The sequence below is a fragment of the Castor canadensis genome, chromosome 10 (assembly GCF_047511655.1).
Source record: "Castor canadensis chromosome 10, mCasCan1.hap1v2, whole genome shotgun sequence".
Taxonomy (NCBI): Eukaryota; Metazoa; Chordata; class Mammalia; order Rodentia; family Castoridae; genus Castor; species Castor canadensis.
The window spans coordinates 57104487-57120986 of record NC_133395.1 but is presented as its reverse complement, the minus strand read 5'-3'; the positions used below and the strand labels follow the sequence as shown (position 1 = coordinate 57120986).

Sequence of the window (16500 nt, the reverse complement as noted above, 5' to 3'; positions counted from 1 at the left end):
TGCCAGGATTATAAGCGTTTACCACCACACCCAGACTGCACCTAGTCCTTCTGGTTGCCTGCATGCATGCTGTATGACTGCATCTTTCCTGCAGTGGTTCACTCCCTACAGAGATGTTCATGTCCCCATGACAAATATCAAGCACATAGTAACTGTTCAATAAATGGATGAATGGATGCATGAATAAATGAATAGTGGCAAGTTTGCTAAAACTGGTTATTTCCTTTTTTGTAGCCTTTAAATTTATCTGAATCTACCTGGCACAAAAGCAATAAATTCTATAATCAATAAGGAAGTTGATCCTAGTTTACCAGCTTAAAAAGAAAAGCACTGGATTTTGAGGAGTAAATAGTAGTCTTAATTCAACCAGTATGTGTATATACAATCTGGAGAGTGGTTAAGGTTTTTACTAAAAATAATAAAAGTTCTACATAGTATGCATGGTACAGTAAATGAACTAAGTTCTGTGCTGTGGCCCTTCCAGTCCACTGGTTGTTCAAATAGTTGTCAGTAAAGCTAGTTGCATACATTTATCTTCATTAGCCATTCCAAGGTGATGCTTTCTGATGCAGGTGGCCAGCTATTCTTGGGCATTTTAATTTGCCAATTATTGTACCCATGGCTAAGAACAGATAGTGATTAGTTTCACATTTTGTTCACTGGGCAGCTTAATGTTCTTGTCACCTTACATTGAGTTTCAAATGTGCAAAGCACAAAGAATGTCAAATGTTTCTCAGACTTGCAGGGGTGGGGAGGCATGCCTAGTAATTTGAATTGCTTTTGCATACAGAAATTGAAGGGACTGGTTGATTAATAACAGTACAAGATAATATGGCAAAAGAACATCAAGGAAAGTAACATGAGTGTGTAAGAGTGGGGGAAAAGAGGTGTATAAGTCTTCAATGTGTCTTTTCATTCTCTTTCAAAAAAGCACCATTTGCTAGCTTGTGGAATCTGAGTGCTAGCTTGCCAGTTTAGATTACTACCATTTAAGGAAAGAAAGAAAGATTGGTATGATCTTGTTTATGAAATAGCACTCAACCATAATAATTTCCTTCTTTGAGTTTTCTAAGGCAACATAGGTTACCCAGAGTACAGCAAGAGGCATCAATTTTTAACATAATGAATATTCACTACCTTATATTTTGGCAAATTTTGTTCCGACTATTATTCATTAATGTCTTCTTTTAAAAATTGCCATAGAAAGTAGAAAAGTTCTCTTTGGAAAAATCCAAAATACGTGGCAGTTCCATGTGTTATTCTTTTGCTTAATTGTGGGGGGGGAGAAGTTGACTCATTTATGGGGACTTAACATAGTGCCATTATTAGCAGAAAAGATTATCATTTTAAGAAGGCATGGGGGAAATGTCAGGCACATAGCATCCCAAGCATAAACTTTATTTGCTAGCCTCTTAAAGAATTTGTTTGCGTATAATGTTGTTCATGCCACTGATAAGAGAAAATGTATTTAATAACTACTCAGAATTAATATGCTGTAGTATGCATGGCTGCCTAATTTAATTTATCTCTGATTAAGCCTATTATGTTTGAGATCACTTTACAGAAGAGATTTTTTTTTTGCCATCTGTAAGCTTATTTGAATTGTAATATAAGTTAATAATGTGTGAAATAACCAGTGGTGCCTACTTCTAAATGTTAATTTTGCCAACTGACTTCCTGAGTTGATGCATATGCAGATCATTCACTAGCATTAGTTAATACCTTGCATGAAGACCATCTATTAGAAAAAATATGAAAATTAACTATTTTAGGAACAGTGGTACTTTAATTCCAAAATCTAGAGGAAAGGCTATTGCATTATAAAAGTTATCTGAAGATCAACGATCAATTTGTTGCTAACATGACATTAAAAATAGCATGTACCTTTGCATGATTGTTGTTTGAAATCTATCCTTCACCATTAAACATCATCAGAGCAGATCAAGCATGAAGCTCAAGATGTGCCAGGGATCTGTACAGCATTTGTCTTGAGGCTTGGGTCATCAAGTCTCTTCAGTGGACCCAGCATGACAGGGAAGGGGCCGTGCTGTTGCTGTTCAGTGGCTTATTTTCTGCATTATAGACTGAACTGGTCACTATGCTGAACTAATTGTGTATCATTGGCCAGACGAATCTCCTTTTCGTGTTTTAAGTGGTTATCACCACAACAGTGATAGGGTTGACTTTGCCTTGCTCAGTAGTTGGCCTCATACAGAGTCACATACATCCTTAGATGTACTTTGTGTTGCTCAGGATGTGAGCTTTATTGTTTGTCTACATATTCAAATTCAATAATCTGATTGATTACCCACTCCAACTGCTTTTCTCATGTGGAATGCCTTGTATGACCATCTAGTTGAAATTTTACCAGTCCTCCAGACCCTCTTGAAATCCCATCTACCAATGCAATTTCCTGACCATCTCAGACTAGGACCACCTACTCTTTGAGCTGTTTTTGGGGTCATTTTCCTTGATCATTTAGTTACTTTTCATATATTGTACCACAGACTCCCTGAAGACAAAAATCTTGCGTTTTAATATCATGATGCCACAATGCCTAACACAATTTCTTGTTTAAAAAGAAAAGATGTCAATAGCTGGTGGTGATACGTGGTCAGAATGCAAACATGGCAGGAGAGAAGCATATAACATTTATTCACCCATGTAAATGAATAAATACAGGTGAGTAAATATAAATAGTTTGTGTGTTCTCATTTGTTTTCAATGTGAGGTAGAAACTTGCGTGCAATATTCTAAAAGTCAGTGACCATGAAGTGGATTTTTTTTTCCTTGCTATGAACAACTTTTGCTAAACCTATCAGTTGAATCACAATGTATGTATAATATTGTTTCAGAGGCTAACATGAAATTCAGCTGGGACACTTAAACATATATGTTGCTGACAGGGACTTGCCTTCAGACCTATTAAGTCAGGGAGTCGTATCATTTTTAAAACATTAACCAGATGATTCTAAAAAGAAGCCAGAATTGAGATCCCGTGGGATAAAGGAAGCTTTAAAGGTCATTAAATCCATTCATCCATCTGGTGTTTGATTGCTTTCTACAGCTGTTTAGCAATGAAAGAAGAGTACTTCTATTAAGGGGATTGAAATTGTAACTCTGATGGTGGTACCCATGCCACATCCAGTCCTTCTCTCAAGCTACCACTCAAGGTGGCCACAAAAGTCCCACATAGTGGGCTGTTGTCATTTATCAGCTGGACCTGGGTGACTGGATCAAGAACAGATGGGGGGAATATCAAGTTGTGTTCAATAGTCACTTTAATGAAGATCATTCTTGTTTTTTGTAAATTCCTTTTTCACAGAGAGTATTTGGTCAGAAAAAGCTTGTCAAGTATTATGTATCAAGGTTACATTAGTACAAGGAAGCACAGTTAAAATTAACTGTTTGTTATGTCTCTTTTAAAATGGGAACAGAGAAGCAGGAGAAGCGCACGGTCAGCATAACCTTCTTATTTACATCTGAAGGGCATGAAGGCATCTGGGGAACCTTGAGCACTGTTATTTTTCTGGACGTCTGGTTCTGAGGCCTTTGCCTCAGTTTCTTGGAGCTTTCTCACAATGCCAGATACCAAATCACACAGGCACAGTCTGGTCCTGAGACCTTTGTCTCAGTTTCTTGGAGCTTTCTCACAAGGCCAGATGTCAACTCAGACAGGCACAGTCTGGTCCTGAGACTTTTGTCTCAGTTCCTTGGAGCTTTCTCACAAACTACTTCTAGACAGTCCTTTGTTGTTTGGAAACTCGATCTCCTCCTTGCAATAAGAAATGATGCAAGAGTGAAAGAAAAGACTTGACTCTGCACTGATTTTTCCCCATCTTGTCTCACTTACTTCCTTCTGTGAGGGTCTCTGCATCACTTTTAAAATTATCCTTCAGGTCCCTTTGTGGTCGCCACAGTAAGCCATCCTTCAGTGCTGAGCAAACCAAGACTGTTGGTCACTCTACTACCAACATGCTCAGCTTTTTGGATACTACAAAGTCTTTTTTTATAAATTTCCTTTTGAGAAAAAGGGAAAGTTTGTTCTTTTTGGTACACTTTTTAAATGAAAAGATACAAATAATAAGAGCACTTTAAAACCTTAGCAGTCTTGAGGGAAAAGAGATATAGCAAGAGAAAAAGGAAAGACATATTGAGAGAAAAAAGGAAAACATAACAATAGGTTTTCACAGAGTTCCCACCATTAAAATGAAGGAAGGGGGTTTATGGGATGCAATTAAAGAAGATCAAAATATTCATTCACTTTTAGCTCTGCTACATAGATAACAACACTTTTGAAATATAAGATTTGAACCTATAGTGAACTTAACTGTAAGTTCCTTGAGGATAGTTATTTTTACAAATGAGAAAATAAAGACTTGTTGGAGGTTACCTGGAAAGTTACTGACAGATAGCTTCTGGATCCTAGACCTTTTTCTAACAGATCTTTGAAGCCTCTTTTCTGCTACATATTCTTTTATTCCCAGCAACAGTTAGCATAGTCCCTTCCTTTGGGATAATAGTAAGTGTTGGCAGATTGATAGAAAAAGTGAAAGGATTTTACTAATGAAAATAATTTTGAAGCTTTAATATATAATGATAGCATTAAAAATTATTCATCACAAATGCCTGCTTGAGTTGTGTTTTGATGCCATAGTGTAGCACTGCAGCCTAAGGATTGGTTTATCCTGCAGTTGTTTGGTTCCCATGACATTGATCACTGAGCAGTCAGTCCGGTCACTGCATGGTTGATTCATTTCATTCATTCATTGCCAAAATTTCCAGATGTGTCCCAGCAACCTGACTGTCTTCATAACCAAATCAAATCAACTATACAGCAGTTAAGCCAAGTATTGGGTGCCCAGCTGTCATAAATATGAATGGTGCTACATAGAGAGGAGCTATTAGGCTATACTGGAAATACATAGTTTTGTTGAAATCATGAAAGATTTTTCTCTCCCATTCTGAAATTTATGTGCTGCTATGGGAGGAAGCATCAGTAAATAAATTTTCAGCATGTTATGTTTTCCTTTCTTCCTTAATAAAAACATGTAAGTAAAAATTGTAAAACTCACAGAAAATATGTATTAAGGTGGGAGCTTTTAGATTAATTTATTCAGTCTTTACCATAGTATATTAGTGAATATTACCTGAAAGGAAAAAAAAGAGGATCTACAGTAAAATAAGTTTGCATAATATCAGGTAATACAAAATTAAACAGGAGCCTTGAATATACTAATATATACTGTGGAGCTTCAAGAATGGGAGAGTGGTGGGCATGAGATGAGAGAGGTGTGTTTCATAATTATCAAATCTCAGTACTATTTATCATGAATATTTGGAGGGGCTATATCCATCCTTCTAATCTTGCAGTTAAACAAACTGGATCCTAACAGCTTAGGAAACTGATCCGGACTGAAATACTTCCCTTGATTCTTTGTCCAGGCCTCCTTTACCCCGATTTGGCATATTGCTCTCCTGAATTGCCTATAAACACTTTCCCCTCCACCCTTCAGTGGCTGACAAGTGGCTTCCAGGTGACCAGCTTAACAGGGATAGAATGCCTAAATATGGAAGTAGAAAACTCCTCCTTCCTTCCCTTCCTACATTTTGAAAAATGGATGTGACATCTGCCTCAAATTGATTACTGGTCCAAACTTCTGAAGCCAAAGATAACAGTGAGATACTATAAAGGTAAATTTATGAAAGGAGGTCACCCTCTCTTGGTCTGATGCCCTCTAGAAAATAACAGAGAGTTAAGATGATTTTGACAATACTTTCCCTGAAAGTCATTGTGAGAGAGTTAGTAGGTGATTTGGGGTGACACATAAAGTTCTCTGGATAAACAAACTAGACTAGAAAAATACATAATAAGTACATATAACCATAAAGAAGAATTATAAGACTGAGAATTTTTTGTTAGATTGAACACATGCTTTTATATCTTACTAATCAAGAAATCCCACTAAAATTATAGAAAAGAATGAAAAACTATAAAGCAGAGAAACAGCAAGTGAGAGAGAACAAGAGATGTGAGCCAGTTTTTGGAGGATGACACGATGACTGAGGAGTAGCTTAGGTGTGTAGAGAGAAGCTACAGATTCATACCCCAGGACACTGTGGGGGCTTTGAGGGTATGAGAGGCGAGGCTGGAAAAGGCAGGATGAGTGTACGTGGTTATCAGAGGCACTGGTGATAGAGGAACATGATATGTGGCATAATTAGACCCTGCTTACTTCCCCATCTTATACTTCCATGCCAGTCCCTGCCACACTTTCTTAAGGCTTGAGAGAGAGTGTCCTGGGCTGCATTGATCAGAGATGCCCTGTACCCAGGGACCAGGCCCAGGAGAGGATGTGGATATCCCCAAAGTGGGCATGTAGGACCCTTCTGCACTGTTCCCCAACACAGCCTCTAGGGCACCTGCAGCCATGGACCAGCTCCTGGCAAGGGTTTGAAGATTCCTATCTGGAAAAAATGAATAGCCCTAAACTGACATTTGGAGTCCCTACTAAAATAGTTAATTCCCTGCCCTTGTATTTCAAAGGGATACTCTCCAGGTAATAAACACACCCTGTCCCACTAAGGTTTTCCTTAGAAACTGGACCTACCATCCCTTGAATGTAAATGAATTTATATATTTTCTATCTTTAATTATATTTGATAGATAGGAAGAAATATATCAGTGCCATAAATGTAAGTGAATAGTCAGAGGTTATTAGCTATTTGAGATTTGCCCCCAACATAAAATATATAATAAATTATACAGACTGAAAGAGAGGAGGGAGGGAAGGAGAGAGGGAGAGGGGCAGAGAGAGGAGATGAGCAGTCAGAAAAAAAGAGTTTTTTAAGATTATATTTAAAATCATTCAGAGGTGTAGAAGATAAAGTCAAGTAAACTTTCTAGAAAGTAGCTTAACAGACATAGTAGGAGATGAGATGAGGTGGAGGTAAAAAGATTAGTGGTTCCATTCATGAGGCTCAGCATTTTATCAAAGAATATCCATAAAGAGAAAAGAGAAAAAATTGTGGAGAGACAAGTATCAAAAAACAATAAAAGAAGAGGTGTCAAAAGAGAACAACAGAGCCAGGTGCCAGTGGTTCACACCTATAATCCTAACTACTAGGGAGGCTGAAATTGGAGGATCACAGTTTCAGGTCAAAAAAAGTTCACAAGACTCAATCTCACCAATAGCTGGTTATGGTGGCATACACCTGTAATCCCAGCTACTGCAGCAAACATAAATAGGAGGATTGTGGTTCAGGTCTGCCTGAGCAAAAAGCGAGACCCTGTCTCCAAAACAACCAGAGCAAAAAGGGTTGGAGATGTGGCTGAAGCAGTACAGCAAGACCTTAATACTACAAAAATGGGAGCAAGAGGGAGAGAGAATGAACAAACAAACAACAGGAATATCTAGATTTAAAATGGCCAGACAGTGCTTAGAAGAATGGATGTGATCCTCATTAGAATTCTTTATTAGGGAGTTTTTATAACAGTAGGATTGAAGCAGAAGATTCCAAAACTCCTCTGAGGGATTTTAAAAGTCACATGTCAAAGGTCAGGGTTACCAATGAAATGCAACTTCTCAACTGTAACACTGGAACCCAGAAGGCAATGATGTACAGCCTAAAAATTCTAAGAGAAAATGCCACCTTACTTAGAATTCAATTCAACTAGTTAACAAGTGTGAGGAGAATTAAGACATTTGCAGGCACGCAAGGTCTCAGCAAATGTTTCTCTTGTGTACCTTTTTCCTACAAGCTACAGAGAAAAGTGCTGTACATAGAGCTTGTTGGGAGTGATGCTATAAGAGCACTAAATTTTACTTATTTTGCATGATGGTAAGGCAATATCTAAAAAGTATAATTTAAGAAATACCAAAATATATACAGCAGTTAAATAGAACAGATCAGAGTTCACAGTGATTTCTGTTGATAGGATTCAACCTCCTTAGGGTGGGGTAAGTTAGGTTACAGGGCAGGGAGTCTTCCTGCACTGGGTAAGACCATTGATTAGCCAAAAAAAAAAGGAAGTTGTTGATGCTTTTCTTAATATCTTTCAGAATTCATTGATCCCATGTCTAATAACACAGTAAGTAGGTGACCCAGGACCCTTTTCCAGTCTTATTTCAACATTTCTTGCTATCTATATCTATTCCCAACATTGTAGATTTAAATTATATGGGACTACTCAGAGTCCCCTTCTGATGTCTGTATTTTCCCTCCTCTGGGCCTTTGCATATAGTGAAATTGTTGCTTACCTTTCACTCACCCTCTGTTTTCCCAACACATAAGCATATACTCACACTCTTACCCCTTTCCAGAGTCTTCTTTACCAATCTGTACCTTGAACACCTATTTACCCCTCAGCTCAGATTCTTCTCTGAGGGATCTGTGAGGACCTCCAAATGACAGTGTTCTCCCCTTTCTTTTAACTCCTATTGTATTACCTTTGGCAACAGGTACCACACTGATTTGAATCATGGTGATTTTTTTCCATTGTCTTTTCTCTGCAAAACAGAAGGTGACAAGGTCAGAACCATAGTGCATTCATGCTTGTTCTTTGTTTCAGTGCCTGGAAGAATACCGACATAGTCCAGGTACTGCCTCAGATATTAATTAAATGAATAAACTAATCTTCCATTAAATGTGAAATCTGTTCAGTCATATGGCCCAGTGCTAAACATCTGTATCTGCATAAATAAATATTACTGGAAAGTAAAGATTGTTTTGTTTTAAGGGAGCTTATGTGTTGTCCTTTTAAGGACAGAACTCCTGCCCAGAGTCCATAGGATAAGCTGTTCCCTGAATTGTTTGCTAATGCTTCCTTTGCAGGAAATATGGAAAACTTGTCAGCGTGAATGTTTAAGTTTTTGACTATGTATCCTGGCATGAAGGAAGAGGTTGCAGGCAGGATGTCACCTAGGCCTCCTGGTGGAGAAACCCCTGTCTTGAACCTGGCAGATGACAGCTCCACCTGAGAGACGCAGGAAAAGAGAAACTCTCTCTTAAGGCAAGAACACAAATATGAAAAGGACATCGATAGATTCTCAGTACCTAGGTGGGGAATGGCACAGCTAGGACTTGGATCCATAGCTTTCACTCTTAGTTCAGGTCTCTGTGTGTTCAGTCAGGCTTTACATTACAAACACCAAATCTCTTCAAAACCACTCAAATGATCAGCTAATTGTTACAGGATTATTCTCAAATATCCATGGTGGGAATAACAAAATGCCAGTACTATTATAGTACTGTGAACAGTAGTAGAACAGCCTAAAGGGTTTAAAAAGAATAAGTTAGGTCTGTTAGCCCTGACACTGTTAGGCCTTTAGCACATATTGCTAATGGAAAAAAGTGGGTGTGAAATAGGGTGTCCTCCTTCGTGCCTTTACTCAGTGAGACGTTCGTTCACTGCTGTATTCATCACTGCAAACATCCCCTGCTCCCCTGGCCTTTTCTTTGTTAGCATTTATCCTTATTTGATATAATATGTAATTTACTTGTTTGTGATTTAGCTGCCTTACTAGAACATACAGTGCATGAGGGATTTTTTTTTTTTGTCTGTTTTAGTCACTGCTTGCCCCCCAGTTTCTTGGAATGACTGGCTGAATTAATTTGCATGAAAAAAGATCTTATTTGTATAGAACAGTTCTAGAAGCCTAGAAAAACCCAAGGTAGATATGTCTGAGGAGTAGAACTCTAGGACTATGGGCTTGTCAGAGGAAGACTAACTTTTTGACATAAATTATTTTACCATGTATAGGTATCACTTTTTAAAAATAAAGTATTAGTTTAATAAGGAATCCTTTGAAAGTGTTTTGTGAATTTTTGCAGTAAACTTGATTGATTATTTAATCAGCACCATTTACTTCTAACCAGAGGTAATACTATTCCTAATTTTTCTTCTTTTTCAGAAGTCAGGTTGTAAATGGGGCTCTATTCAGGTCCATGAACTTAAAAGTTTTATAAATCCTTTACCAACAGAGACATTTTATTCTTCATAAGAGAGGTGCTATCTGCACTTATGTTGTGGGAGGGGAGAAATGAGTTTTTAAGCCAGATACATTTATATTTTCTAACCTTTAGCTAGCTAAGTGACGTGGGGTAGGTCACTTAGGTCACCTGAGTTTTCTATTCCCTTGTTTATAAAATTGGTATAAGTTTTCCTGTGCATAGTCTGTTATTCAAGGAACCCAAGATCAGACATGTGCACTCAGTGCCTCTCAGTGGCTGGCTCAGGGTAGGTCTTCTCCCTGTAGAAGGTGGCTCAGAGAGTAGCTCTTGGTGATAATTTTACTAGTAACTATTCAGAGTGTGGTTCCAACATCAACAAAGTTGTATGAGAAACGCAGTCTCAGTTCCCACATGTCTAGTGAATCAGACCTTGTATTTAACAAAAGACACTAGTGATTCCTATGTACAGTAAGTTTGAGAAATTCTGTGTTTACCTGTGATGTTTTAGCCAGGCTTGTATGAATTGTGTTTTTAAAATTTTTTTTTAATTAAAAATTTTAAAACTTTCTGTATTTTATGTTTTTACATCTTGGGACTTTTCGGACTTGAGGAACTGGCCCTCCCGGGGTTGCTGGACACAGTGAACAACTGACCTTTGACCTCACTTTTGGTTTACAAACTAGATAATCCTTGTCTATATCCTACCTGCCTCTTTATGTGAGCATCCTACAATCTGGAATATCTCTCTGCCCCAAAACACTGCACAGATACTGGACAACTAGGTACCACTCCCATACATCAGCACCTTATGAAATTATTCAAATTATCCAATCTTCAACCTGCCTACCTACTTCACCCATTCTTTCTCAGGGAAGCCACCATAAATGCTCTTGTCCATCATCTCCACCACCTTACTCTTTCTGCCTCCTGACTAGCCAATCACATGTCTGTCCCCCAAGTGGCTCTCCATGTCATAAAGTGCCCCCTCTTCTTGGGAACACTTTTTTTTCAGTGGTTGTCATCTTCTGATCTGTTGGTGTTACCATTCCTGAATAAAACTGAAATCCCAGGCACATTTTAAAATAAGGCTGCCCTTTCAAACTTCTTAGCTGAACTCTCCCTGGTCTCTACTTCACCTTGCAAATTTTAGGTTCATTTGGAACAGTGTGAGGGTAGCCAGATGTTCTGGTAGGGTATAGCTAACAGGCTGAAACCCTAAGAGAACACGAAGCCACCTCATCAGCCTAATCTTACTTTTAAATAAAGATGATCAAGGATAACCACCTTTAAGGCTGTAAATCTGCTTAATGTAGTATGACTATGCTGAATACCAATAATACCTCTTAAGCAAAAGCTTTGAACACTTCAGACACTGCTATTACAAATGATTAAGAACTACAAGATAATGGAACCATTTGAATGAAAACACACAAACTTATTTACACTGTTCTAAGGTGTCAAGAAAACAAATGCAAGACTGCCATCACATCCATTCATTTTTCCCTGTGTCTTCTTAATATGGTATATATGTTTTAGATAGAAATAACTCCTGCCAGGGAGCAGCTATTTAGCAACTTTCCTTCCCATATTTGCATTCACCTCTTTTCTCTTCTGCTTTAGAGAGAATCTGGATATAAGGAAGTAAGCTTACTTCCAAAACTGAGGTTAATACAAATATTAAGAGAATGTAAAAGTAGACTTTCTCCCTATGACTCAAAGAACAAAAAAATGATGAGTATCTAGTTTAGAAATACTCCCATGTTTGCTAGGTATGATTTTTCTCTCATAAAAGTTATTTTATTATAAATTAAAAATTAAGATTAGCAGTTTGGGATTAGAAAAGAAAAAAATTCTCATTAATTGTTCTGTAACCATCAGTTTAATTCCAGTAAAAATCCCATTTGCTTGATATCTGTTAGGCTGCAGATATCAGGATTTCTCTCCCCATCCTGGCCTTATCAGATTCAACATTACTGCCCAACCAGTGTCTAAAATTTGACTGGGAGCCTGCATGAATGGTGATGTCATCTGAAACCAAAGGCTCGGTTGTAGTGGGTATTTTGTTTGATTGCCCCTTGACCCTTTTCCAAGAAACCTAATTTGCCCAAGGGAATCTGGCACTGCAAGAGAGTGTTTGCATCTGCTTAGGGAAATGTGCCCAAAATAGTGACTTATTTGGAACTGAGAATGGAATGGAATGGAACAGGCAGATGAGCCAGTTTGAGCAGGCAGAGAGCAACCTGGCCTCCTAACTCTTATATAAAGGACTCTCAACAAAGCAGTTTGCTGAGTCCTGATTCGGCAAGACCCATCTCTGTTCAACAAAAGTTGTCTTTGCAAACTCTGTGAAAATTCTTTCTCTAACAAATGCCTCAAGGCATGCCATATCATCTAAAGTTCCACTTACATTTCTAAGATGGTGCGGATTTCCCGATTCAGCCCTGCAGACACCATTGTACAAATTGCTCTCCAAGGTATGTTGCCTGTTTGAAACTCAGTCATGTCCTTTGGATGGCTTCAGAATGCTCGCTGGTGGTGATGTGGCTCATGGTTAAAAGTGCTTTCTTGGTTTCCAGGACAGTTGACAAGTGTGTAGATGGCATGGATTACCCAAAGAGGGGGGCTTGACTCAGCTTCTTTCTTACTTACTGACTAAAAATGAACCAGCAATCAAAAGTAGGGAGCTGATATCTCATCTAGAGGAATGAAGAATGAGTTGAGGCAAATACAACTCATTATGTGATATTGTCACTGCATGGCTCTTTTGGTGCTGCTCCATCTCTTGTTTCTTCTGATTTTTCTCTGAAATCCTGAAGTTATATTAATTCATGTCTTAATTTTTCTCTACTGTTTAATTAAAAAAAGGAAAGAAAGACTATTGACAGTATTTAAATTGGCAAAGTTAGGCATAAACAGAGTTCTATTTAGGTATAGTAGTAATAAGCTTACCTTTCTCTAAAATTTAAATCTATCTTTGCACAATTAGCAAATTATTAAATGACCTTTCCTTCGAAGTCTGCAAGCAATTGCCTGTTCCCACTAATCAGAGAACATGTTTTACAAGGTTCATGTTGATTAATTGACAAATGCTGATAAAATCAAAGCAGTGCTAAAATGCAGCACACCAATTGCAGCATAAATTACATTTGTTCAATAATGTTCCAAGTGGCTATACATTTATGGTTTACCTTTCAATAAATATTACTGTCTTAATTGAAACATCTATTGTGGAAATTTATTTCTGAGGATGACTGTCAGGAACCATGGCTGGGTATAAACATTTCTTTATCTGTATATGGTTTTCAGCTCAATTAAAAACATTGATTTCTGGGAATATTTTAAAGAAGGATGCTTTAAATTTTGTATGAAAGTAGCATGAGCATATTTTAATATACTACTTTGAAAATCATGCACCCTAAATTGACCTTAGTGTTCCCTACATATCTGACAGCTTCAACTACTGAAAGAAATAAAAATGAATGTTCTAAACAAAAAGCCTTGGATGACCACAAGGAACATTATGTTCTTAGCCCTTTGTCCTCCAGCTGTGATGGTAGCTATGATGCACTCCACCATGGGGCCTGTTTGTGTCAGTTTCCTGCTGATGTGTGTGATAGACTCTGGGAATACTTGCCAAACCCTGACTCCTGCTTTTATACATCAATGAGTAGTTACCTACAAGGGTCTGCATCTGTGGCCAAACCCAAAGTTCTAGAGGATCCCAACAGAAGGAGAATAAAATAATTAATGTTGATGGGAAGGTCCATCAGGGAATAGACTGTCCTGCAGGGTCCCTGTCCTCTCTTGTTATCCCTGGGATAGACTCCCATACAGTAGGGCCTGAAGAATACCGTAACTTGTAGACTTAGGGAACCAATCTTGTAGTTTTGTTTGAGCTAGGCAGTTTCTCTATCCTAAAGGAGCTTGTACTACCCAGTCATAACTCTGAATAGTTTCAGTTTGCTGTTTAAAAGATATTTAATAGTTCTTTTCAAGATTGTTCAAATGGACAGACCAGGATTGAGATGAGGGTTGACTAGGGTGTACTGAGCAGAGACCATCATTCTAACTGAATGCTTAATTCAGTTTAAATCATTCTAACTGAATTAGCTGAAGAGCTTATCACCCTCAGGACAGGCACAAAGGTTGTGAAACAGAATTGTGGGGCTGTGGGAGGCAGGAGCTAAGGAAACTCAGAATGTATGAAGACCAAGCTGACTTGGCAATATGTATCATAGTAGAGACAGATTGATCTGGCAAGCCAAGGCTGATGTGTGGGCAGAGGTGGGTGAGGCTGCTGAACAGTAGAATTCCAAATGATTGACTAGAAGGTAAGGGCAGAAGAAGGACTAATGATGGAGGTCATAGAGAGGCAGTCACTTAGAAAACATGTTTATCAGTTAACAAACAGGTGAGCTGTTAGAACCATCAGCCCAGGGAGCTGGCAAGAATTCTCAAAGAAAAGGAGCTGCCAGGATGAGTTCAACCATCAAGAGATTCAAGTTGAAGGATAAAAAGGAGAAAATGCCTGGCCCCTGAGAACTTGGCTCACAAGAAGTACAACATGCTTCTGGTAATCTTGGCCACAGGCTCTGAACAGGACTGGCAGCATGATGGAGAATTTCTGAGTTTGGGTTCATTTTGTTCTCTCAGCCCAGACATCATTAAGACAGTGTCTGGCACAGAGTAGACGTTTCACAAATATCCCACTGAACTGCCCTGGGTTTTGTGGGAGGCAGTTCCAAAATGAGGTGATTTTTGTAGACAATATAATTTTTTAAAATTAGATTTCTCTGTCACTTAGTGAAAAGCAAGAAAAGCATAGGACACTCATGAAGGAGGAGGATCATTAGTTCCAAGGTTATCTGCATTGTCCCAGAATTTATATGTATTTCCTCCGGTTTCTTTCCTTGTGGGATGACAATAAGTGAGAAGAGGCCCAACCTGCTATAGCACCTGGAATGTTCTCAGAGTGTGTGGTCAATCCTTAGAAATCAGAGATGTCACTTGTGTGGTGGGAGCATTTGGAAAGAAAGAGCTGGAAAGGGGAGAGTACAGTGATTAAAACCCTGCAGAACTCCCAGGTTTATGTCTGCAAAAATCTCAGCAAGATGCCAGAATTGGTCTGCGGTATTTGTGTCATCCAGAATCTCTTGTGACCTTCCCTCAGCTTGTGCCCAGGAGGCTCTCCTATGTTCATAGTGACGGCTGTCAGTGAAAATGATATGCAAGATCATCCCATGGAGCCTTGATAAAAGTCCTGTTGTGCTGGTGTTGGGTATCACACATAAAAGTTGTAAAACATGGTCTTTTAAATCATTCCTCACTCTGCACTCCTGGACCATGTTCCCTGTTTTGACACTAGATGGGGCATTGTTACGATAGTGGTTCTAAAATAATTCTAAATATATACAGCCCAGAAGGAGGAAAACATTTCCTAAGAGTATAATATTGTTCTACAGAATCAGAAAACATTGCAACAAAACACAGCCATGAACAGTGTCAAATCCAAACCCTTGTTTTCCATTCTGACCGGAAAAAATTGTGACCAACCCAAGTTCACACAGTGAGCAGTCCTAAAACTGGACAGCAGGCCCAAGTCTCCTGAACCCCACAATTCCTGTACCATACCTCAGGGCCACACACCTGGAGAAGATGAGCAGATGACATCTTTAATATGGAGAATAATAAAGGAGTTAAGTGTCCAAGGCATGTACCACCAAATACGTTCCTTCTATAACTTGGCGCTCTGCATATAGGTGACTAAAGATAAGTATGGACACAATGCAGGCCCTTTATTTTTGCTGTCTCCTTTGTACATACACAGATCCTTAAAATATCAATGTGAATGAATTAACTTCATTTTATTAAACATGAATACACAAAATCTTAGTTTCTAGCTAACTTTAGTTTCCCTTAGGTTTTTAACTGTAGTCTAGTTGGCTTCTAGGCACTGGGAAGCAAGACTGGGTCTTGTCCTCTTCTTAGTCTCTGCACCTGTGCAACAGTCATAGTCATCTTACTGCAGCTTTATAGCCCTAGGGGCTTCTAGCATTGTCACCACAACTTTTGCCTAGAACCCCACAGAAGACAAGGAATGTCCCAGCCCTCCTTTGTCTCTCCAGGTCTACCCAGCGAACCTTGCCCTTCCCCCTCCCTCTCTCCCTCTCTGTGACAAAAGAGAAACAATACAGACATGAAGTCTGCAGCCAACCTTCATCTCCACTCATCATACTAGTGTGATTAAATGGTTCAAAGAAAAGGATGGGGCTCTCCTTCCTTCTCTTAGCAAGTTCCAGTACAGAGCAGAGTCCTTCCAGAGCACAACCCTGTGGTTGATTGCCCTTTACAGACTTTTTATAGCAGTTAGTCTTGCTTAAAATGATTACTATAACTTGGATTTTAATCAGACTGAAAAAGAGATGAGGCTGCAGTATGTTCTTCTCAGAGCAGTGGTTTAACACTTCTCCCTCACAGTCCCCCGCTGAGGCCCCTCTGGATCTTGGCCTTTGCCACATTTCACTCTCTGTAGAGGTACTCTGAGTC

The 16500-nt window shown here is 38.8% G+C and overlaps 1 protein-coding gene across 15 annotated transcripts in view; it reads left to right on the top strand.

Annotated features, from left to right (window-relative positions):
• The window catches only part of Enox1 (ecto-NOX disulfide-thiol exchanger 1), a 554869-nt gene that overhangs the window by 304295 nt on the left and 234074 nt on the right, over nucleotides 1-16500 (top strand). The window contains exon 1 of one of the 15 annotated variants that reach the window (XM_074043329.1): nucleotides 12228-12428. The exons of the other annotated variants lie outside the window; for them this stretch is intronic. Within the exon in view, the coding sequence (XP_073899430.1) occupies nucleotides 12371-12428 (58 nt within the window). The 5' untranslated portion in view covers nucleotides 12228-12370. Of the gene's footprint in view, nucleotides 1-12227; nucleotides 12429-16500 lie in introns of those variants that run through there. 15 annotated transcript variants of the gene reach the window in all.